The 26,731-nt window shown below is 41.5% G+C and overlaps 1 protein-coding gene across 2 annotated transcripts in view; it reads right to left on the reverse strand.

Moving 5' to 3' along the window:
• LOC148017840 (F-box protein SKIP28-like) overlaps positions 1-9,346 on the reverse strand; it is a 40,044-nt gene extending 30,698 nt beyond the window's left edge. Inside the window, exons 1-2 of one of the 2 annotated variants that reach the window (XM_087661730.1) lie at positions 9,165-9,346; positions 8,024-8,973 (exon numbers count right to left, since the gene is read on the reverse strand). In XM_087661730.1, the coding sequence (XP_087517856.1) occupies positions 8,024-8,740 (717 nt within the window). In that variant the 5' untranslated portion in view covers positions 8,741-8,973; positions 9,165-9,346. Of the gene's footprint in view, positions 1-8,023; positions 8,974-9,085 lie in introns of both variants that reach the window. The other variant, XM_087661731.1, reaches the window with a different exon arrangement.
• Between the last annotated feature and the right edge of the window lie 17,385 nt (positions 9,347-26,731).

The following is a 26,731-nucleotide window of genomic DNA, read 5'->3' on the forward strand; positions in this document are numbered from 1 at the left end:
TGTCTACTGGTTTTCTGTGCTGAGCTTCGATCCTGTCCTCCCTCACATCTTAACAGGGCCAAAGATGTTAATTATTAACGATCTATTACGAACTATTTCTTCTTACTTGGTTCAGTGTTGTTTCATGGAGCAACAAGAAGCAAGTGACAATGGCCCTTTCTTCTACAAACAAAATATAGAGCAACATCTATTACCACATGCGACCGTGCTACTTCAGAGATAGTTAGGAGAACTTGGTTGTCCTCACAACCACACCACTCCTATCCTATATGTGATGACCAGAGTTGCATAGTCATTGCTTGAAACCCAGTGTTTCACACACGACCAAGCATATCTAGATCCAATATCACTACATACAAGAGAAGATATTGAATAACATAAACACAGGAGTATTATTAGGCACATGATAGCTTGGCGAATCTTTTCACCAAAGCTCTTCCTCATACCACTTTACATTAGCACTCCAAATCCTCCAGTCGTATGACCAATCCAAGATTTTAAAGGGGTGTTAGAGGATCATCTCCCTAGAAAGGCAATGGACAATTGGAGGATAGTCAAGTAGTTGGGCAAGGATGGCATGCAGGTGTGCATCAATCAAGTAGCATGGGCTAGTCTCTGTCAGAGTGCAGCGGTACGGAAGCGTAGGACTGAGAGAGAGAGAACGCAGAGAGAGAAGAGAGAGAAAGAGACAGTGGAAGATGAAGATCTGCTATATAAAGTGTGCTGTATACAAAGATATGCAAATATGTACACGGGCGCAGTGCGCTGGACTGCCTGTCTCTACCTCCACGATGCAACATGCTGTTCACCTCGAAGTCCACTGCAGTCTGCACTGTCTCCTATCTGAAATCTGCGAACAGAGACGGAATCTGCGCGTGCCACCGGTCTGTAATCTGCGAGCAGAGAAGTGCAGGAGACTGCTGAAAACCTCGGCTATTTATAGCCAGAAAAACAGGACACCAGAAAAGACCTATCGGCTGCATTTAACAGCCGACTGACAGGACAGGTCGGACTGCCACGTGGCAGTCCGACTGTGCAGTCCGACTGCACATGGACAGAAACTGTCCGACTGCACCTGGTCAAGCGATGAATCTCTAACACCCCCTCTCAAAGCCTGGGTAGGGCAGAAGCCTGAGGGATCTGGAATGTCTCCGAAGTAGAGCCTGGGGAAGTGCCTTCGTAAACAAATCTGCAAGATTGTCCTCCGTCTTGCAGTACTCCACAGTGATGGTCTCATCCAGAAGCTTCTCTCTGATGAAGTGGTACTAGATCTCTGCGTGCTTCGTCCGGGCATGAAAAACAGGATTCCGTGCCAAGGCAATGCAACTCTCATTGTCACACTGCAGCAAAGTAGGACGAGTCTGGGGGCAGCCAAGCTCCTCCAACAAGCGCCGAAGACACACAGCCTCACATGTGGTGGAAGACGAGGCCCGATACTCCACCTCAGTAGACGAAAGGACTACCGTGGGCTGCTTCTTGCTACTCCATGAGATAACACCTGCGCCCAAGGTAAAACAGTAACCTGTAGTAGACCGCCTGTGGTCCACATCACCGGCCCAATCCGAGTCGCTCCAACCTGCAAGTACAAGATCTGAACCATCTGTCCCTGCGGGATAATGAATCCCTAAATCAGACGTCCCCCTCAAATACTGAAGTATCCTCTGAGCAGCCTGCCAATGCACCGTCTAAGGTTCACTCATGAACCCTGCCAAGAGCCCAACAGCAAAACAAAGATCAACACGAGTGTTGAGAAACCAAATCAAGGATCCAATCAACTGACGATAGCGTGAAGCATCCGCCATGGGAGAAGCTGAATGGGAAGTGGCCTTCCAGTTCGGATCCATAATCGCAAAAGACACCAAGAGCTCCTGTACATATCTCTGCTGAGAGATGAAGATCCCCCTCTGAGACTGATAAATCTCATGGCCCAAAAAGAAATGGAGTAGACCCACGTCCGTCATCTCGAACGTCCGATGTAAAGCTGACTTCGTCGCTTGGACCTGCTGTGCATGATCACCTGTGACAATCAAATCATCAACATACAACACAAAAAGCACACAACCATCCTCGAAAGTGTGAACATAAAGCTGCGGATTGGCCTTAGAACGCCGATATCCCAACTGAGACTAAAGGAACGAATCAATCTTCTCGTTCCATGCACGCGGAGCCTGCTTGAGGCCATACAAGGCCTTCTTCAACCTGTAGACTTTCCCATCTGAAGATCCAAAGCCAGAAGGCTACTAAACATAGATCTCCTCCTTCAAATCACCATTGAGGAAGGCCGACTTCACATCCAACTGGTAAACAGGCCATCTCCTATGGCCAGCCAAGGCAAGAACAGCTCTAATGGTCGCCATACGAGCAGTGGGGGCAAAAGTATCATGACAATCAATCCCGGGGCGCTGTGCAAAACCTTTAGCAACAAGGCGAGCCTTGTGCTTATCCAAAGAACCATCGCTAAGGTATTTGGTCTTGAAGACCCATTTGACGCCAATCACCTTCTTATGAGGGGGGCGGGGCACGAGTGACCAAGTGCCATTCCTCTCAATAGCCTCCAACTCGGCTTCCATAGCTTTCTTCCATGGTGCGGACTGTAAAGCCTCCTTCACGGAGGTGGGCTCTCGATCCTGCATAACACGAGTCATCAAACAATAGTTAGAGCAAACAAGCTCCGTAGAATGTGCTTGGTGCCTCTGTGACCGCCGCGGACCATCCTGCGGTCCCCACTCCTCAGGAACCCCCCCGATCCCTGAATCACGGAGTGTGTCACGGGCCCATCGAGGAGGAGGCCGAACCTCCCCTCGTCTCTATCCATCCGCTAAAGACTCTGGAATATCCACTGGTGGTAACTCCTCAAGGGTGACCGGGGGAACAGTAGACTGTGTGTCAGAAACAGAATCATAATCAAAAGGCACGGGCTCCAAAGGAACTGTAGCAGGAGCCCAACTCTCCCCTGGATCTCCAAGAACGGGATGCTCCTCACCCATTGATATGGCCGGAACCTCCACAAACCGCACATCTCAACTAGTGTACACATCCCGCTTGACGAGATCATACAATCGATAGCCTTGGGACTAGGAGCTGTAGCCAACAAATACCTGTCTTCGGGAAGCTTCTTCAAATTTATCACGGTGAGCCTTGGAAATGTGAACATAGGCATCACACCCAAAGACCCTAAAGTAAGAAACATCGGGCTTAGTCCCAAAGTAAGCCTCAAAAGGTGTCATCCCATCAACGGCCGAAGTGGGGAATCGATTAAGAATGTGAACTGCAGTAGCCACAGCCTCAGCCCACAGAACCTGAGGGGTCTGTCGGTGCTCCATCATGGTGCGCGCCATCTCGATCACTTTATCTGCACAAAAACGAGCAAACTCATTAGAAACAAATTCACCACCCTTGTCGGATCGCAAGGTCTTCAATCTCCGGCCTGATCAGTTCTCCTCAAAGAGAAGCCAATCCTTGAAGTGGGAGAAAGCTTCTGACTTCAATGCCAAGAAATAGGCCCATGTCATCCTGCTGTAATCATCTACCATCAGCATGAAGTACGAGCTCCCACGCAAGGACTCGTTCCTCATAGGGCCACATAGATCCGTAGATACAAGCTCCATCGGTGAAGTAGACCGCCGCGAAGCTGTGTGGGGAATGGCATCCTGATGCTGCTTCCCACGAATGCAGGAGACACATGGCTGCTCGCTCACCACTATATCCGGCAACCCTCGAACAAGCTGTCCTCGTGACGCCCTCCGAAGATAATCATAGTTGAGGTGACCAAACCGAGCATGCCATAACTCTGACTGTGTCTGAGAGGTAAGAAGAAGAGTAGAGAGGGCGGTGGAAGACTTCAATTTATAGATGCCGTTCTCCTCATAGCCGGACGATAGAACCTTCCTTGACCCACGATCAAGGACTCGCACCGAGTTACTATCAAACTCCACCAAAAGTCCAAGGGAGCAAATCTTATGAACTGACAGGAGATGATACCCTAAACCTGGGACATGCAAGACCTCTGAGGTATGGGTATCACCACGTCCATCTGGAATAAGCTGCACCTTACCCCGTCCTGCAATAGACACTGAAGAGCTATCTCCAATGAGAATTTGCCCACGCGAGGGTCGCAACTGGGCAACACCATCTGATGAAGGAGTCATGTGCCGGGAGGCACCACTATCAACGATCCACTCTCGAGCCTGGGGAGCCGTCATCGTAGTATCAGAAGCATTCGGTGAAGAGTTCTCAATGACAGCTAGATAAAGAAATGCAGCTGATGAGGGTGCAGCCACCGCTCCAGAATCCTTCATGTCCTTCTTATTGGTGTCCTTCTTGTTGGTGTCCTTCTTGTTGGTGTCAGGGCAATCCTTCTTCCAATGGCTAGTCTTTCCACAAATATGGCATGTGGATTCTTTGTCCTTGTCCTTGTCCTTCTTTGACTTGTTATCCCCCTTCTTCTTCTTTTGGTCCTTCCCCTTCTTCTGAGAGGCTTGACCTGTCAATGCCTCCGACTTGGAAGCATTCTGTCCCTTTAGTTATTCCTCTTGGTCCAAGACCATAGGAACCAACTCTTCCCAACGAAGAGTAGACTCTTGCTCCGAAGCAATAAGGGCAGAGTAGAAAGTACCGAATCGTGGCGGCAACTGGGACAATAGTGTGATCGCCATGTCTTCGGAGGAAATCGGCTTTCCCGCATTCTGAACCTACATCTGAAGCTGTCTAAGCTTGTTGATATGTTCCCGCAACGAAGAAGACTTGTTTACGGACAAGGTCCGCATCTGAACCTCCAAAGAAACCCGCTTCATTAGGGTCATCTGGTTATACATCTGATCAAGCTCCAGCCATATCTCCCAAGCCACCGTCAAGTGCTCGATGTGAGCTATCACGGCTGTAGTACAAGATAGAAAAAGAAAGGAACGAATCCTGGCATTCAGTTTGTCCCAGTGAGACTGAGCCTTGGCCAATTCCACACGAGCATCAGAAGAGAGTTTGGACTCATCTCTTACCGAGGGCCGGTCGATCTCCTGTACAAGCTCCGCCAAATCATAGGACTCAAGGATGGCCAACATCATGACGCGCCAGATGCGGTAGTTGTCGCCATCAAGCTTCTGATCTGCGGGAAGAGCCGGTAAGACAGGCACCTTCCGGTCCATAATCGTATGGAACTCCAAGTCAATCTCTATAGACATCTTCACCTGTAATGCCTTCACAAACGCAAAAGCAGCCCCCTCTGACTGTGATAACTCAGCCTCCTAGGGCTCTTCCGCGTCTTGAAACTTGTTCACCCGCCAAAGGCGATGAAAAAGCAAAACCTACACTTAAAAGCTGAAAACTCAAACTTCCTCCTCGTCAAACAGCAGTAAACAGCAGCAAATCCACCACCTGGACTCCTCTCCCGCGCGCCCACGCTCGCTTCAGCCTTGTTCCGAGACGCAGCCCTCCTGCCTGCCCTCAAACGCTGTAAACGCAACTTTATGTCGCGATAGAAACTCTTCTTCAGGTTGGTTCTACGCTCAGTCAGCCCTTTAACACTGCTCTGATACCATGTCAGAGTGCAGCGGTGCGGAAGCGTAGGACTGAGAGAGAGAACGCAGAGAGAGAAGAGAGAGAAAGAGACAGTGGAAGATGAAGATCTGCTGCATAAAGTGTGCTGTATACAAAGATATGCAAATATGTACACGGGCGCAGTGCGCTAGACTGCGTGTCTCTATCTCGATGATGCAACCTGCTGTTCACCTCGAAGTCCGCTGCAGTCTGCACTGTCTCCTGTCTGAAATCTGCGAACAGAGACGGAATCTGCGCGTGCCACCGGTCTGTAATCTGCGAGCAGAGAAGTGCAAGAGACTGCTGAAAACCTCGGCTATTTATAGCCAGAAAAACAGGGCGCCAGAAAAGACCTGTCGGCTGCATTAAATGCAGCCAACTGACAGGACAGGTCGGACTGCCACGTGGCAGTCCGACTGTCCAGTCCGACTGCACATGGACAGAAACTGTCCGACTGCACCTGGTCAGGCGATGAATCTCTAACAGTCTCAAGGGAACAGGGGCAACCAAGTGAGCAATCGGGTGAGTCAACAACCAAGCAGACACGTAGTAGCATTTATTGACGCTAATCGGCAAGTTTCAGCCTGGTTGACCTGACCATTATCGTACATTTTTGCCGGCTATTTATTAACCCCCATCTAGATTCATTCCACCTTCTACTCCCGACCTTGCTGTGCACTTGACCCTTACCCTACCCTTCCTACCCCCTCCCCCCAACCCTACCCCACCTATGAAGCCCCTTGCCTTGATCTCATAACCCTTGCACAACCTTTTTAGCCATCTTATAGGGTTTATCTACGCAGATCCAAGGGCGAAGGGGAACCCCTTGGGGATCTACTCAACCTGACAGCTTCCCCACAAGTCTCAGCAGTAATATGGAAGGGGAATTTGCTACAACAATCAATCTCCAGATGCCTTCGATTTCCCCACCAGCAACAAAGTCTTTGCCATGGGAGTCTTACCTCTTGCAAGAGCTGAAAAATGATCAAGGAGAATTAGCAGCAATGAAACAAGAAATGATCAAGAAGGAAAAACGCATCAATAAACTGCAAGAACAATTACAAGGCATGAAGAATGAACAACAAAAAGCAAAGGAAGAGCCCATACCAAAGTCATTACAAGCAGAATTGGCCAGCCAAATACAGAAAGTAAACTCATCTGATTAAATACATTTGGTGAAGAGGTTATATCAATAATTAAGGAGAATGAGAGGATTGAAAGTAACAAGAGACAGATCATGATTGGTGGTCTCCCCCTTGGATTGGATAGGGAGAATCTTGCTCCAGAGCTTGAACAAGATTTCATTCTAGAAACAAATGTTTTATTAGCACAATTAAGCAAGGTTGTCCCTTTCGTAGATTTGGGAGAGCCCATTAGCATTATCCCAAAAGGCGCATAAGTAAAAGACAATTACAAGGATATGACAGAGAAGATAGTTGAGATGAAGCAAACTAAGCCCCTAGAGAGGCACAAAGAAATGGCAAGTGGACAGTGTATCGAGGAGGAAAAGCCGTCATCAAGGAGTCCTGCCCCACTTTCCTAGAAATAAATAAATCCTTTAATGAGATTTAGCTACCCTCTATTTTTGTGATGGAACTCAACATTGTAATTAAAGTTCTTATGAGTCATAAGAGCTTAGAGTTTATTCCATCTTAGTTATTTTCACTTTTCTTTCTTTTTATGTGCCTTCGTGGCACTCATACCCAAAGGGGAATGTAATGAATCACTTGATCTGTCCTACAAGTCAATTTTCTTTCTTTCTTTCTTCCTCTCCCCTCTGCATTCCACTCTTTCTCTCAGCCCATGCATCCACTTTGGTAACATTACACTCTGATAGTGCATGTAAGTATCTATAGTGCAGTTCAAAACATGATCATGCATTTCAAGTTTCCTTACAATAGTTGGAGCACTGTAATTTGTCTTAATGGGCTAATACAAAACATTCACATGCAAAAGTACTTTTACATTGGTTATTTACCAACCAAATCTCCCTATGATAGAGAGAAAAGAGAAAATATCGAAGATTCACCAAACTTAGGCCCCTAGAATTGATAAAACGCCTTAAGAATTTCGAGCTGTTCGTGTATTACTAGCTCTAATCAATATTCATCTTTAGTCTCACCAGATTTATTACCTTGCCATGGGGATACACCATCCACTTGGTGACCTACTTAGAGAGCTTGAAGGCTTTAGTGAAATAAGTGCACAAAGTGGGAATTCTCACCTCAAAAGCCAACAAAAATTACAGGTCTAAACACTTGTCAAGTACAACCAGGGAGACCTAGGTACCATATGCTAAAGCTTCTCTATACCCATGTTAAGATTCAAAACCACAGCACCTACATATTCAGCACATTGACCACCGCTGGCAACAAGTCTCACTTCAACTATTAAAGCCCCTGAACTTCTGCATCAACATAATAGATTAAACTTGCATGCTGAATTGCGCATTTCCCTCATGATATATATATAAAGCATGGTGGTTACTGACCTTGGAAATCCTTGGGTTTGACAACAATATCTGTTGCAGAGCAGCTTCCGTGATACCAAGACAATCTACTAAACTAAGACATTGAAGTTGTCCTTTTGATCTTGACACCAATCCAAGAAGCCTTTCATTGGTAAGCTTCCTGCTCAAAGGAGGTTCTATTTGCAGCCTCTGCCACAGCATGATGTCATTTTTTATCGCGTCTCTGAGATCCCTACAGACTTGCTCCACGCTTAAAATATCAAGGACAGTCATGTAAGGAAGTGCATGAATTAGAGCTTCCACAGGCATTGTTCTAAAGATGTTTCTCTCTTCATTATTGGTTGAGCTTTCAACTTTACTGCCCCCACCAACTGCATAAATGCCGATGTTAGTTCTGCACATCTCCTGATCAGCCTGTTTCAGAGTGTCAGCAATGTTTTCAGTATCCAATGTTTGACTTGCTGCATAATTGTAACTCATAAATGTCTTCTGCTTTTGTTTTGAATAACAAACAGCATTTTCTTGATTCAGTCTGACTGATGTTGATTCGGTATCATTATATTCATCACAAACCATAGCAATGCTAGTGCTTTCTTCTCCATTTGCACAGTGTGTACCCCAAGTCTGCACGTAATCTATTTGACCCTCTTTTTGAGAGGAGATTTCTTGTGGCACTGCATCAGGCAACCAGATGTTGGCAGAACTGGACTGAACTGCTCTAAACTCTTCTTCACTCATGCTTCAGTCGCTAACTTTGTCCATTACTCAATCAAGCACTCTTGAACTCTTGTTTTTCAAAGCGCTCGTCTATGGAAACTCTTGATTTCGATTTGCACAACTGATGGCTGACTATCAAGCTGACGTACTGTTTGGTGGATAGATGCCAATTTTGCCTCTCTTCAGTATCACATGCATTACATCACCGTACCAAAGAAATCTCACATTACATCACCGTACCAAAGAAATGTCGCCTGCAGCACAAACAATCAACCTGTGTCACAGAAGGACTCTCCCCAGCAGGGCAACAGAAACTTTAGAGAATGATGTTTAATAGGGTAATTGGTTCCTTATCACAGATACTACCTCAAGCTGTTATCGCTGATACTACCTCGAACAGGCATCGCGAATGATGAACTGGAAAATGAATGCAAGCAGGACTTACACGAGCAGGGAAGGCCAGCGGGAGAAGCTCGAGCCAGGACTGAGAGGAGGAGCAGGGCTGCTTGTCCCACGAGCAATTTAAGGATATCTGAACTTGCCTCAAATCCAGGGAAGAACGAACGAAGAAGACTACTTATTTACTGGTTTACTACTTGCCTGAGAAGACTGCCTATTTACTGGGTGTTATTACTAGCCTCTAGTATCCACCTCTTGTTCTTAACGAAACTAGGCGCTTTGCGTGTAGGTTCGCACAAAGTTATTTGTATTTGGGTTCTTTCTCTTCCTTTTTTCAATCTCCTTTTTTTCTCTCTCCCCTTACCACGTAAAAATCGTTTTTTTGTTATTCTCTTTCTTCTCTCTCTCATTGTAACATTTTGAAAATTAATTATTCATAAATACATACACACACATATAAATATATTTGTATATACTTATACACATAAGTAGAAACTATACATATAGAAATAAACATTAATATTACATATATATAATTAAATTATAAGTATGTGTATATAAACATAAAAATATATGCATAGTTTTATATATCTATTTATCTATGTTTATATAGATATGTAATTGGACAATTAACCTTATAACTATATTAAAGGTATACATATATAATAACACATCAATAATAAATCATTCATATTATAATATATATATATATATATATATATATATAGTGATAACTCGTATATAACTATAGTTATTACTTATATTTAAAATTAAGATATATCAAATCTCTCTTTAATATGTAGTATAAATAGATAAAGTATTACTAATATATTAATATGCTAACTATATAAATATATTAATATTCAATCAATATCATTACATTAATTATAATCATAGTAAACTCTCCATGTATGTATGTATGTATGTCCATGCAAGCACTAGAGCAACCAACCCACTCACCCATTCCACTTCTTGTTAGTCACATAGCCACACATTCATCTACTTGCTTGTGTGCCCACAAAGAGAGAGAGAGAGAGAGAGAGAGAGAGAGAGAGAGAGAGAGAATCCCATTGTGCCCTAATCCCCACCATCTTGTCTAAAGCCAAACTTCTCCATGTGAGGCTACCATGGTATCCAGCTACATGTATAAGAAGCTATGATAGGCGAGCATACTATATTCGAGACAGTGACACTAGAGGCCAGGTCCATAAGAGTGTAGCCAAAGGTGATGCCCTTCATGTACTGCATCTAGGTAACGTAAGGGTAGATGTTGAAGAAGAAGTGGGAGCACATTTGCTACAATAGCTAGAATAGTGGCCATATCACAAACTCAGCTATGTCCACACAAAGCACCCCAGCCAATGATGGGAAGGGGTGCCTAGAATGTTGAAGTTGCTATAGTGCCTTCAATATATTGAGTGACACCTCCACATCATCTTCTCCTACCCCAACTAGTGTGAATTCTCCATCAACATTCACTCAATTGCCCCACATGGAACTAGTCTTGATTGCCTCTCTGGCTCCATTTGTGTATCCAGTAGATTAATCACCAATGTCAGGCGCATGTCTTCTCACTTTACCCCTTCCTCACCTATTGAAAGACCATATCTATCCCATGTATGTTGCTCAGGTATAACACAGCCACATCCTCATGTTATGCCAAGCACACCACCTCTTCCATCATCATTACCATTTCCATTTAGAACATGAAGCTTAACCCCAATAGCCTCCTCTCAATGTTTCCTTCTTCTCTAGTGTGGCCATTACCTTTATGCATGTGCTTATAAGAGAGAGAGAGAGAGAGAGAGAGAGAGAGAGAGAGAGAGAGAGAGAGAGAGAGAGAGAGAGAGAGAGAGAGAGCAATTGCTATGATAGATAGTCACCTTTTAAGCATGCCTCTTTTTGTATGCATACCAAACCTCCTCTCAGCTTGCCACACAGGCTTAGGGACCTTCTCGTTAGTTTGGGATCCCTAAACCAAACCTTTAAATGATAGATAGAATACATGCTAATATAAGGACCCCACATCCTTTTATAGCATAGTAAGGTTAATTTCACATGACGGCGATGGAAATTGATGGTTAGAGAGTGCATTTTTGGGTGGATGTGATACAAAAATATCCCTACTATTGGTCTTAAGTTTACATGAGGTAGGCATAGGAGACTTTTTTGTACATTTTGCCACCCTCATGTTCACATGGTGATAGCACAAGATTCAATGAATAAGAGTTTGCATTAGACAAAATGTTCACATGGTGATAGCACAAGATTCAATGAATAAGAGTTTACATTAGACAAAATGTGTTATTTTTGAAGGATTGAGGACCAAAGTAGAAAAATGCATGGTGTAATACATTTTCTTTTAGGTGGAAGATGATGATACCTAGATATCTGAAATCTTGTCATCAAAGTCTTGACGTGGTTTCTTCCTTGCATATTCTCTATTCATTGTTATTGCAATAGTGTTGCATTGATCACATCTAAATCGAAGTCATTTTGCATAACTCTGTCACCACCAGCTACATCACCTCTTTGTGCTCGCTCAATTGCTTCTTCTACTTGGATGGGTTGATCTTCTTGTGTCTTAACTATTAAGCTTGCTACTTTCCTTTTATCCTCTTCTATTGAGGTCCCAAGTTGCAAGCTTGCCTTAGCCTCACGTACCCATTCCATGTCAAAAGAGTCACCATGACATATGCAAATATTATATAACACATGATAAGTAGCCAACCACGAGATTTGGCATATGATGTAGATCCATGTCTCATCTCTTCAACTATATGTGAACCTTGTCTTCATCTACTAAAAGCTCACTCAACCAACATTCTTGTTCTAGATTGTATTAAATTCCAAATATACTACATATGCGATAAGCTTTCTTTATATCCTTTGAAGGGCATTAATATGTATGATTGGTCTACCTATGCACAATTCCTACCAAATAACAATTACCCAACTCACTTCTAGCGCATTTTTGATCTAGCTCAATTCTAGTGAAGTTCTAAGTGTCATGGATTGACCCGGTCCATCCTACATCATAATCCCATACACACAATTTGCTACAACTATTTGCAAGAGGATTGAACGTAACCCTTTGTGATTGAAGTAATCCTTATGTTCCTCCTTTGGAGTGATGATAGAAATATGTGAGCCAGTGATGATAGAAATATGTGAGCCATTAATAGCTCCTACATCATACGGTATACCTCTCAAGGCCTCAAAATCCCCTAGCTAGCCCATGTAAGGACGGCCTTACAAAAGTCAAGGACTATGCCACAAGCTATATTGTTAGCACACTCATGCAAATCTAATGAGACCTCCAATGTTATGCTAGATGCCAACCTATGAAGAGTAAGACATACACACATGCTAATGCTTAAAGTGGCACGTATATTAGTGGTATTCCTTTCCATTTGTGGAGTAAGCTTACCAGACAAGTGGTTTAAAGCATCTCTATTAATATGGAGACATTGCCTTAACGTACTTGTTTAGTAAAAATCTAATAAGTGATGTTCAAGAAAATGTTATGGATGTGCATAAACCTAAGCCTTTTTATGGTCATAACCCTTTGTGTCATTCATTGTCTTGCTAACATTAATTAAACAACCCATACACTAAATTAAATAAAACCACATTTGCAATGGAGCCTCATGAATGTGCATGTGGCTTGTTGTTAAAAGCTCTTGGTTGCCAAAGAACACGCCCATGCATAAGAGATTACTATGTACTTGCATGCACATACCAATGTTAATGGAGAAAATTATCCACTTACATTAGCATTTTGATATGCAAGCATGTGTAATAAATAAACGAATTACTTTGATAGCATACTTTGATAGTACACATCAATAGATATTCACAAATTACAAGCCATTTAAATTCATTTATCAATGAATCCAACCACGAAAGCCTAGAATGATGGAAAAACATCCAAGTGCCTAGTCTCAATGGCCTCTCATTGAAGTGAGCCCTCCCTAAGATGGTCAAGAAGTGCTCAACTAACATCAACCATGTTGGCCAAATGTAATGAATGAAATTGTGAGGAGAGAGGAAAATGAGATGGAGAGAGAGAAAGAGAGAAGGAAGGAGAAGAAAAAAGACAGAGGAGGAGAGAGAAAGATAGGAAAGAGGGGAGAGAGAAGGAGAAAGCCATGGAAGTTAGAGATGAAGGTGAAAAGTATGTTCTTGATAATAATTGTGTATCCTACTCATTACAATCCATCTCCACCTTGAAAGTTTTTGCCTTAAAAAACAAAAGACAGCTAAAGGGACTTGATAGAGGGGCTAAAGAGTGGGGTGTAGAGTACTACTTTGATTCACATTATAATGAAAATGGATGGATGAAGACTATGGAGAGCATGTTGTCCACTACAAGCCTACTAAGGTAAATGTGCCATAACTTTTGATAGGCTATTCCAAATGGGGCGTACCACATGTCAAAACGGAGCTTGTGATGTGTACTTTGAGCCCATGTAGGAAGTGTGTAGTCTGCAAGCAGGATGTGGTCAAAAGGGGACATAACTTGCTAGTCTTCAACCTGTTGGGCATGTTGGAGGGTGAGGAAATTCATTGAAAACAGTGGTTGGGTGCCAAGAGGCTTCTTCCAAGGGAAGGTCTTGCCATTCGATGAGGTATTCCTTGATGGATCGAGAACTTAAGTGTCTATCTTGTTGCCCAATGATTGCCTCAGGGATGTACTGAATGATACCTTCTTCATTGATGGGGGGAAGATCTTCCACATACTCCATTGAGGTGCCAATGAAGGGCTTTAGCTGGCTAACATGATACACATTGTGAATCTTGGTGGTAGGGGAAGCTCTAATCAATAGGCCAAGTCACCAACTCTATTGAGGATCCGATAGGGGCCACAGAAATGATAGGCCAGCTTGTTACTTGCTACCTTCTTTGAGAGTGGAGTAACGGGACTTAGGCACTTTCAAGAGGACCAGCTCCCCCTCTTGGAATTCCAAATGCCTTTTTTTCTCATCAGCATAGAACTTCATGTGGGTTTGTGCCTTTTGGGGGTTCACTTTGCATTGCTGAAGCAAGGCCTACATGCAATCCAACTCGGCTTTACTCTGAGAGTTTATCTTATCATTAAATAAGACTTTAGGGAGGTGACCTTATACCTGTATAATGCCTCAAAAGGACAAAGCCCAATGCTAGAGTAGGTGGAGTTGTTATATGCAAATTCAACCAAGAGGAGCCACGTATCCCAACTGTATTGTACATCATGGCAAAAGTGCCGTAGGTACATCTCAAGCCATTTATTTACCCTTTTGATCTGGTCATTTGTTTGTGGGTGGTATGTAGCGGATGGAGCAAGCTTGGTGCCTATAGATGTGAAAAATACCTACCAAAAGTTGCTCATGAACTTGGCATCCCAATCGTACATTATGACTTGCGGTAATCCATGCAACTTGAAAACATACTCCGTAAACTAAGTGGCTGCCTAAGAGGCAGTGTAGCTTTTGCTCAGGAGTCAAAGTAGATCGATTCATGAAGTACCGAAGGACTCTATAGTCACTCTTTACTCTAAAACGAGTACCATATAAGTAGTTGTACCAACTCTTAATAGCATGGAGGATAGCCAACATCTCTTGGTCATACACATTCATTTGTATCTCCTTGTCATCGAGCTTACGACTCACAAAAGCAATCACACCATGCTCTTATAGAAATATCACACCAATACCTGTGCCACCATTGGCATCACATTGAATTATAAACTCCTTGGAGAAATCAGGCCCTATGAGGATGGGTTCTGAAGTAAGCATTTCCTTCAATTGTGTAAAGCTATGATCAGTAGTAGCATCCCAAAAGTATGATTCCTTTTTTAATCAATTAGTCAAATATGTTGCAATGGTGGTAGAATGCTTAATGAAGTGTTTGTAAAATGAAGAGAGACCAAGAAAACCATGTTACGAAGTAGTAATGGATGGAGTGGGCTAGTCCTTAACACATTACATCTTCTTGGGGTTAGCCTGTATACCATTTTTGCAAACAATGTATCCCAAGTACTCCATTGACGTTTGCTTGAAGATAAACTTACTTTCCTTAGCAAACAGTCGATGCTCTCTCAAGATATCAAACACCCTTCTAACATTTGCCAAGTGCTCCTCTTATGACTTGCTATAAATGAGAATGCCATCAAAGAAAATGAGCACAAACTTAAACAAGAAAGGGTGGAGAATTTCATTCATGAGGCTCTAAAATGTGGCGGGGGCGTTCATATATGACGCCTTCAATCGATGCAATCGAAAGAGAATCAAAACTAATGGTCTATATAAAAGATAACACTAGATAGTGTGGAAAATTAGAGTGGAAGCTAGAGAATGTGCACAAGAGGGAGAGAAGAGCATACAAGGACAAGAACAAGTCTTGCTTATTCAATTGCTTATGAAAGTACAACTTGGGTCACTCTCACTTAAAAGTTGATGTAGACCCCTGGGATGTTTATATAGCCACAACTGGCTAGGGTTAGGGTTTTCCCTTCCCCTTAGGACTATTCACACATGCCTGTCCTTATCCAGTCCTGCATAAGGAGGGTTCATATGCCTATACTCTCAACACCCCCCCTCACTACCATGTGGCATTGGAAGACAAGGCATAAGAGAATGTCCCCCCTTAACCCAAATTGGATGCCTTTATAGAACATGCTTACAAGGATGGTTATAGGCAGAAAGGATACATGACTCAAAAGAGTCGATCATCTGTGGATTGGGAGGCAAAGTTTGCCTCCAATAACTTAGGTACTTCTAGAACATTGGAACATTTACTGGTGATATGGCCAGTCTTTTTACATTTATTGCACTTCATTTTTTCGCATTCTTACATGGTGATTTGCATGAAGACATATATATGCAGCAACCTGAAGGGTTTGTGGAAAAAGGGAAAGAGAAGATGGTATGTAAACTCGAAAGGAGTTTATATGGGCTAAAACAAGCACCGAGAGAATGGTATCATAATTTTGATACATATATGTAGTCTCTAGGTTTTCATTGAAGTCAAGTGGATCACTGCTTGTACACCAAGAAGGCAGTAGATGATGGCCTGATTATCTTGGTTTTGTATGTTGATGACATGCTCGCAGGGATACTCATGCCTTGGACTCACTAAAGCAAAGTCTTCATTGGCAGCTTTGACATGAAGGATCTTGGTGATGAAAATCACATACTTGGCATGCGAACACTCAGAGATAGGTCAAAAGAATTACTCTATCTATCTCAACAAGAGTATATCTCGAAGGTTTTGCAACGTTTCAATATGGAGGGGGGAACAATTGGTGTTTCATTGCCTCCATATGTGAAACTCAGTGCAGAGGACAGCCCTGCATCTGATGATGAGAAGGCTGAAATGGCCAAGATACCATATGCTTCAGCTATTGGCAATTTAAGCAATTACTTACAATGTGCTATTTTTTATGACAGAAGAAGCACTTTGTAGAAGCTGCATGGACTAACACTTACTCACGCGAAGTAAATGTTGAAGAGCCTTCATTATGGTTCCTCTTCTCTTCATCTAGGCATGATTGAATGGTACTTGCCAAAGTTTGGTTTGGGATATTAGTAAGGGTAGTAACAAGGGTTGAAAAGACTTTCTTTACAGACTTCAGAAGGATGGAAATGTCAACTTCATCATGAATTGGTGCTTGAACGGAGGCCAATTGTCCCATGAGCCCCTTCATATGTGAAATAAACTTACTTAGATCTTCTCCATGCTTATACTCCAAGCTAAAAAACTCAATCTTTAGAAAGATCTTGGAGTTCTTCGTGGTAGCGCCATAGAGCCTTTCAAGCTCATTCCACTTCTCCTTGGCAGTGGAGAGTTGGTCAATATGATGAATTAAAGATTCATCCAAATGAAGCATGATGATGGCCTAAGCTCTTTCATCGTCTTCTACATCAAGGGGATTTGATGGGTCAAAAACTTTGGTCCCTTTTATGAAGGGCCAATAGCCTCGTTCCATCATTTTATATTTTATTAGGACTTCCCAAGGATGGAAGTCTTTTCCATTGAACTTGTGAATTTGAGGCATTACATTTTCATAGGCCATGGCCATTATAGGAAGGTCTTACTTATTGCCTTAGGCAATGGCAGTGTCTAGTCCTTTATAGGTGGCCAAGTATGAACCAAATAATAGAATTGATACCCCTACAAATGATAACCAATTTTAAAGCTTTAAGGATGGAAAAGGTTGGAAATAATACATATGTAATATCTCAAGGTAGGATTTTGGCAGTCCCGTCCTTTGAACAACCCTTGGTTTAAGTTATATTGTTTTCTTAGATTTCAATGAGGTGAACTTTACTGGACTTTTGGCTCCTCCCCACCTTGTGGTTTAGTGTACGAGCATTTGGTTAAGCAAGGTCAATTAATGACCTCGACACTTGGTGAAGAGTCTGAGGAGATTTCAATCATATCAATAGTCATAAGGCAGCAATACTGATGTCACTAAATGCCTTTTCAGTGCTTAGAAGCACTCATCTCAAGATTGAGATGTTTAGGTATTACCTTGTCAAGTTTGGTGAGACACTAGACTCATTACCGGTTTTGAGAGCACGCTTCTTCTCAATGAACTTATGATGTCCCTCGAGTGTTGGAACTACTCACAGATTAGGGACACACTTCATAGTATATGCTTTAGTGATTAGAATCACTATTAATGATTATAGATTGAAGAAATTGAAAAAAATAGGAAGCTTGAAGCTTCTTTGTCATGGATGCCAGGAGACCCAAAGCTAGGGTTTTGATCACAGCAGAATGTAGGAGTGGAATTAGGACAAATCCTCTTAGGTGAGGATGGTCTACTGTAGGGGCTACAATAGCCTTATGATAGCCGCCACGATTGCGCCCACTATAGGCCGTGCCAAGGAGTTGAGTTGGCGGTAGTGAAATCTGCACCAGATTCACGATTTTTGGCAATGACATCTTCTTGGCTACCCAATCTCTGCATTTGAAGTGCCATGCTGAAGCATCTTGAGCTGGGGATGAAGTCTCCAAAAGGAACCTTGAGCTAAAATGCTCTCCTTTGCTCTCCCTAGGTTCTCCAACAGAGGTGGGTCAAGCTATGGCTATGGAGGTTAAGAGGAAAGAAGAATATGAAGGCTCATGTGCACTTAGTGGTGTAAAGAGGTTGAGGGAAGTTGAAGGATTAGAGATGGCTCTGGATTAGAGATGGCTCTGATACCATGTGGAAAATCAGAGTAGAAGCTAGAGAATGTGCACAAGAGGGAGAGAAGAGCACACAAGTACAATAACAAGTCCTGCTTATTCAATTGCTTATGAAAGTACAACTTGGGTCACTTTCACTCGAAAGTTGATGTAGACCCCTGGGTTGTTTATACAGCCCCAACTAGCCAGGGTTAGGGTTTCCCCTTCCTCTTAGGACCATTCACACACCTACCTACCCTTTATCCACTCCTACATAAGGAGGGTTCATATGCCTATACTCTCAATAGACAGAAGTTCCCATATCTAGAGCTAAATAACCATCACATACTGCTAATTTTTTCATTCTCAATAAAAAATTGGTCAATCATTGAAGCCCTAAAAAAGCATGCTTGTTGAATCATAAAATTTAATGCATGTGGTCGAAAACCACTCATGCTTTAGAGAAGTTAAGCTTTGAAGGCCATTCCTAAAAAGCCTATACTAATGAATCCAATTTGGATACAACTAAACAATGAACAAAAGGGAATCAATCTTTCCAAAACATTACATAATTCCAAACAAGACCAATTGTCACTTTACTATAAAGAATGGTTTATATAACTTGGCTTCAATGAATGTAATTAGCATCACTTGTGCTACATAAAAGTTAGAGTTGCAAGTCATACCATGTGTAGCACCACCCATTAGATCCAAGTAGTAGCACGAGCTATATAATCACATGCATCAAAATCCAAACAAGTAAAAGTATGGCTCATTCTCTTGTCAAATAACAAATACCAACCAAAGCACCTCAATCTCAAACATGGTTTCATAACAATAAATAGCCCTTTAATAGTCTATAAAGATGGACGAATGTCAAACATATGTACTAACAAATAAGATAAATTCCACTACTAAAAATGACATAAATCCTTACTAGGGCCAATTTTGAGGCCAAATATATATTATAAAGGTTTTGATTAATTCTTAATCACACCCTAATTAGATAAAAATAGAAAAAGAAAGAGGCCTTATTATTTGCTTGTTTTTCTCTATTTTTAAGGCCAAATTAACATTCAATAATAATGGCAAATCTTCCTTCTCGCTCTCTTCTTCTTACTTTTATAGTTAATAATCTTATTTCCAAGAATTTTGATTAAGCCTTCAAAAAAAAAAACAATTTTCCAATAAATTTGATCACAACCTCTAGATGCTCATTTTTCAAGTTTTATATTTTTGAGAATTATATTATTTAATTTTATTACCCATTCTTCCTTCTACATATCCTTGTGTTATTTTTTTAAATGGTTTCTTTGCTTTATTCTTTTTCTCATCTCAATATTTCTCTTTCTCTATGTTCATATGCACCATTGGAAGAATCTTGAGATATCACGTTTGGGCCATTAGAAGAAGCTTAAGTTATCATTTCCATTTAAAGGCATTATTAAAGGTTTTAGAAGTCTTATTCTTTTTATGTATTTATATATCTTATTGGAAAAAGCTTGTCATGTTATTGGATTGGAGGCAACACAATTGACAAGGTATTGGAATGTTGAGATTCAAAGGGTTTTAAAAGTCGGTTTCATTGATACATGCCTTTCTCTTTGTTTTCTTTCTTTTTGACTATTGTCTTACTCTTTTTATTTATTTGCATGCTATATTGGAAGAGACTTTGGTTTCATTGATACAAGCCTTTCTCTTTGTTTTCTCTCTTTTTGACTACTGTCTTACTCTTTTTATTTATTTGCATGCTATATTGGAAGAGACTTGCCATGCCAATTGGAAAGGAAGAAGCAATCAAGTTGTAAAGGCGAGTGGATTGCTAACTATAAGGGTTTTAAAAGTCTTTCATTGCTACAAGCCCTCCTCTTTGTGTTATTTCTTATAGAGTATTGCTCTTGCTCTTTTTATGTATTTGCATGTTCTATGGGAATAGACTTATCATGTCAATTGGATTCAAAGAAGCAATATATTTAATTAGATTGCTAACTGTAATGATTTTAGAAGTCTTTATTTTACTATAGGCCTTATCTTATTTCTTTCTTACTATTGCTCTTGTGCTTTTTATGTATTTTTATGATCTATGAGAAAATCATAGGCCTATCACTTGGATGGAGAGAAGTAATAAACTTGCTAAGATAGTTGCAATGCTAAGAAGCAAGAAACAAGATGAGACACATGTTAAAACATAAAAAAATAGAACATCTAAATATTGTTTTCATGAATGGGGCTACAACACGTAAGGATTTGCCTTCATAGAACAAGGCTACAAGCATTCAATCCAATAATTGTTTATGGTGGATAGGTGTAGTACAAGTGCCCAATGAGAGCCGTGAGATTCTAAAATAACTTTTCAATCACATCATATTCTACTTAGTGAGTATAATATGTTACCACTTTATCTTATAATAACATTTTTCATCATGGTCTGGACTAGTTTATTTTATGTAGCACACTTTGTTAAGGCACAAAAGATACTTTGTTGACAATTATGAACCATTGTAGCAAGAGAATAAGAGAGAGAGACTCAAGATGTGGGAACTCCAACAGTCATAATGTGTGATTGGCTAGGCACAGACGCCTTTACCCCCAACAACCTCCCACTTAAAGGCGATTGTGCCTTGAGTAAAGAGGGAACAAGAAAAAAAATAACAAAGTATAATATGTACATAGAGTACAACAAGATGAGCAATAGAGGTCATCTCATCCAATGCCCATCAACTTTCTAAGGAAGGAAAAATGCTATACTGAGAGACTTTTCATGAGCAGATCTGCAGGATTTTGGTTAGTTGAGATCTTGACAAGGTCAACAGACTTGTCCTCAATGACCTCTTTGATAAAGTGGTACCACATCTCAATGTGCTTCATCTTCGCATGGAACACCAGATTCTTGGCTAACTAGATAGCACTCATAGAATTCGAATATAGTATAGAGACCACATCAGTCATACCAAGGTCTAATTAGAGAGCCTCCTTGCAAGCCTCAATGTGACTGCAACATACTCAGCCTTTGTAGAAGAGAGGGCCATGCATTTCTGCACCTTGGGCATCCAAGAAACAACACCCCCAACAAAGGTAAACACATAGCCAAAGGTGGATTTTCTATTGTCTACATATCCTGCATAATTAAAGTCAGTGTACCCCATGACTCTTGTATCCTAGCCACCATAACATATGCACATATCTGTTGTGCCCTTCAAGTACCTCATAATACCCTTGACGGCATCTCAATGCCACCTGCCAAGTGTAGCTATATAGCGTGCCACAAATCCCACTACAAAAGCTATGTTAGGACGAGTGGCTATCATGGCATACATCAAACTGCCCAATGCAGATGCATAAGGGATCTTGGCTATCTCAACCTTTTGCTCATCAAACTGCAAACCATCCACCTAGATCACCTTCACATGAGAAGGCAAAGGACAACCAATATGCTTAACATCTAGCATATGAAATCGCTCAAGACCTACTGGATATACTCCTTCTATGACAAGTAAAGGAGCCCTTGAGAGTGGTCATATGTAATGCGCATCCCAACAATATATAAGACGTTCCATGTCTTTCATCTCAAAGCTCTTCTTGAGTAGACTTTTCAGAGCATCCAGCTCATCAGGAGCTCTCCTAGCAATCACCATGCCATCCACACAAAGTACCAAAATCAAAAGGCTGCTATCCCGAGCCTTCTTCATATATAAACACAGAGCCATATCATTGTATGTATAGCCCTATGAATGCATAAAAGTATCAAACATGTGGTACCATTCCCTAGATGCCTACTTAAGGCCATAAAAAATCTTTCTCAATCTGCACACTAGGTGTTCTCAACCTTTTTCCTGAAAGCCCTTAGGCTGCTGCATATAAATCTCCTCATGCAAGTCCCCATGTAAGAAAGCTGTCTTAACATCCATATGATAAAGGTCCATATCTAATTGAGCAACCAATGCTAGTACCAAGCATAGAGTAGTTATATTGACTACAGGAGAAAAGACTTCCTCGAAGTCAACACCATGCTCCTGTTTAAAACCCTTTGCAATCAATCTGGTCTTATAGGCTGGCTTGGGGCATCCAAGGGTGCTCTTCAACTTGTACACCTACTTATATAGCAATGCACACTTTCCACCACGCAAAGAAACCAACTCCCACGTATGGTTTTTTTGTAAAGAGTCAAACTTTGACTGCATGGCCCTCTCCCAAGAGTGACTATCACCATGGCACATGGCCTCATCATAAGGAAGGGGCTCCCCTGCATTTGTCACCATCACATAATCAACAGATGGCTCAAACTACTCAGGAGGATGTCTGGCTCTAGTAGAGCGTCTCAAGGCAGTAGGCTGAGCAATGTGTACATTCTATCTAACATCATGGTCATGGGCCACTAGAGCATTAGTTTTGTTGCTGTAGGCTGTCTAGTCGGCTATATGATGGGAGCAGGAGGCTCCTCCTAAAATATAACCCTACATATCTCAACTATCCACTTAAGTTGCTTATGCATCTTTTCCTCATGAAAAACTACATCATGGATGTGGATGACTTTCTGAGCCTGTGGATCCCATAGATGATAGCCCATCTCACCTACATTCCCATAACCAAGAAAGATGTATTTCACAGATTTAGAATCCAGTTTTGTACGCTTGTCCTTGGATACATGGCAGAAAGCCTCACAATCAAAGACACATAAATGAGCATATGAGGGAGGTATTCCAAACCACACCTCCTCTACAACATGAAAATTAATAGTACTGCAAGGAGATCAATTGATCAAGCATATGGAAGTAGTCACTATCTCAGCCCAAAATTGTTGCGGTAAATCTGCCTAGCTAAGCATATTATGGACTCTTTCCTATATTGTTATGTTCATGCGCTCAGCCCATACCATTCTGGGGTGGGGTGTATGGGGCAATCAACTAGTGCTTAATACCCCTCTCATTACAAAACTTCTCAAAGGCTTTAGAAACATACTCACCCCCATTATTTGATTATAGGTATTTCAGCCTATACCTAGACTGGTTCTCAACCAATGCAAGCTAATGCTGAAAGGTAGCCAAAACATCAAATTTGAGCTTTATGGGATATGCCCAAACCTTATATGAGTAATTATCAACGAATGTGACAAAGTACTTCGCGCCTCTTAATGATTGAAAAGGTATAGGTCCACAAATATCAGAATGAATAAGAGCCAAAGGCTCATCCATGTGCAAAGTGCTAGACTTCTTATGATGCCTACCATACAAACAATGATCACATGACTCAAAACACTTATATCAAGGGGCAAGCGATACTACAAACGAGTAAGCATTTTCATTCCCTTTAAGGACATGTACCCAAGGTGACAATGCCAAACAGATACATGTGGAATTGCAGCCACATACAAAACACGATCTATGAATCTAGATACAACCAAGGGATATAAGGTGCCAAACTTGGCACCATGTGTACCAGAACAAGGTTCCCACGAGTGATCTTTTAAGAAGAATCCCCAAAGGAAACAAAGTAATCCTCATCATTCCCAATGTGCCAATAGAGATAAGACTCTTCATGAGAGCCGATACATGCCAAGCATTATGCAAAGTAAATGTACTGCTCAAACCAAACTACGACTGGTGGATATCACCAATACCAACTATCTGCAATGCCAAGCCATTCCCCAAATGGACAGATCTAGTCTACTGCAACAATAGGACTGGAACCATTCTCTATGAGGGGTCACACGAAAGGAAGCCCGTGAATCCATCAACCAACACTGAGTAAAATTGGGCGAGGCATCAGTCAAGTGTGACTCATCGAAAGAAGACGCTACAAATATGTAATCATAATCAAAGTTAGGTTGCTGCACTACATTGATGTCTTCGATCTTAACACTAGACTTAGTAGGGACAATGTTGTGATCATCGGAGTTGTCTTGTGCTTTCACTTTGCTCTTTTCCTTGTGCTTGTCATTGCACATTTTATGGCATTGCAGCATGATATGTCCTACTTTCCCTCAATAATGGCATGTCAAATCGGGCTAACATCCATGTGACTTATTATAAGATTGTCCATGGGACTTAGAATAAGACTTTTGTGAGTCTCTACCACAACGATTATTTCCGCTCTTGCCTTCATGGCAACCCTGAATAGTCAAAGCATGAGAAGCATCCACATTTTTCCTATTTATCTCCTCTGTTAGGAGGGCACTCTCTACATCAGAAAATTTCAGCCCCATTCTCGAGCATATTTGCACACATAACAGTATAGAATATGTCCCATCTCATGCAATGTGACTAACAAGAACAAAGGTGGAAGATTGTCCTTAAAGTCAATACCTTACTATGACAACTGGTCAATGATAGGATGAAACTCGCTCAAATGTTAAGAAACACTAGTACCTTCCTTCATACAAAGGTCCATAAGCTGCTTTAGCCAATACACTTGAGAAGCAGGGCTTTGCTTATCATAGAGATTATAGATTTTCTCCCAAAGATCCCATGCAGATTGTCCATCTGTGACAATGTATAATAAACCTACTTGTTGAGGATATGATAATCATGGACCTGCAAAGCTCATCTAATTCATCCCATACATCTTGATCTTGACCTTAAGCTTAACTCTTCCAATAGCCATAATTGTTGCCATCCAACTTTTCAATGTTGAAGATGGCAGTGTCATTTGAATAAGCAGCTATACTATAGGAAAAAAGAGGCACAGTTTAGACTAAATATGTTGTTGTAATATCTATAAAGAGCCCCAAAACCACTGCCAAAACAAGCTGAAAACAAGAGGTATGGATCAAATAATGAGTTGTCCATATACTATGACCAAAATAGTATCAAATGGAGGGGATTGATCTCATAAATAATACAACAGTTTGTAACACACAAGCATAAGTTGAAGTAGCTTAAGCTTAATTGCAAATAAAATCCAAAGCTCAATGTAACAATCGTGTCAAGTAAGTGGCTCCCACTAGAACAAAAGTTAGAGGCCAGATGAGCAAACAAAGCTCAGATCCTCATGTGAGTGGCATCCAAGCATCCAAGATACATGACAACCTATGTTAAATGTTCTAAGCTCAAATCAAAGCTCAAATGCATTCAATACCATAATCAAGTATAGAGCTTCAATGTCATACACCAATACATCCGATAGAATGCGTGAATAGCATGAAAGAGCATTAGGCATAGATTGTCCATGTTAAAAGCTTTCTATCCATTGTATGTACAATAGTAAAATGACAGCCTAGATTCACCAAAAATGAGCTCAATTGAATCCCAAAAGCATTCTGGGAGCATGGCCAAGCATGTGGCATCAACCACAGATATCAATGTATCATCCCAAGTAGCTGAGAAGTATCAACAAGCAATAGGCATATGCTTTCATTGATAAATAGCCTTCAACCCTACTTATTACGCCATCAAAAATTACAGTAAAATTGAGCCAAATATGGGCTCAAATTAGTCAAAAAGCATTCCAATACATTGGGTAAACATTCCACAAGTGTCTACATCAAATGAGCATCCCAAGAGCATCACATAAGCCAAGAGCATGGCATTTCCTGAAAAAATAGCATTCAGCCCTATTATGGTAGCATTGATATCTATGAGAAAACTGAGCTAAAAGAGTGCTCAAATCAATCTAATAGCATCTCAAACCATGATAAATGATCCCCCAAGTATCCGGCAACAAAGCATACATATATATGGGCATCCCGAGAAGCATATGCAAGCTCCAAACATTGAAGATATTGTTGTTCTTGTTTTATGACGACGTGCTGCCCTATTTGCACAGTTAATAGCTGAAGCTCAATGACTCAAAACTAATGCTCAATCTTAATGGTCAATGCCGGGAGGAGTGGTATACAATGCCAAAGCCTTTGTCCAATGCCAGGGAGAGTGGTTGAGCAAGCACAAGTGCTTGAAAATGGCCACAACTGAAAAAACCTTTTTGTATTTTCAGCCCTGAATACTAAGCTGAATACTCCTTGAAATAAGCTCAATGTAGGCTCAAGAATGTCCTAAGATAGCCCCAATAGGTCTTGAGAAGTCCTAGAGTGATGAGAGCTCAAAACAAACCCTAAGAGGGGAGAGGTATGGTTGCCAATGATGAAACCCTGTTGTAGGTAACTCGAATGAGAGCTGAAGCAATGCCATATTGAGCTCGAGCTCACGGAGAAGAAGGATCTGATACCAGTTGAAGGGAGAAGCCCAAGTAGAAGCAAGAGAGGTGTGAGCTATGGCAGATGGAGCAAGAGAGCAAGAAATGAAATGAAATGATATATTAACATCTACAAAAGGCCAAAATGACCTATGACTCCATGAATTACAATCATGTGTATGCTGGTACAAATTGTCTCGGTAAAATATGTAGCACAAAGCAAAATACGAACAAAACCTAACTATGCCTATGTGTGAAACATAGAGCTCTATCTAGTAACAATGAGCTCCAAATGGTACAATCTCATGTGGGCATGGAAGGCCTAGCTCTAGC

This window comes from Lygodium microphyllum, chromosome 21, assembly GCF_053477565.2.
Source record: "Lygodium microphyllum isolate KBCC chromosome 21, Lygodium_microphyllum_v1.1.10, whole genome shotgun sequence".
Classification (NCBI taxonomy): Eukaryota; Viridiplantae; Streptophyta; class Polypodiopsida; order Schizaeales; family Lygodiaceae; genus Lygodium; species Lygodium microphyllum.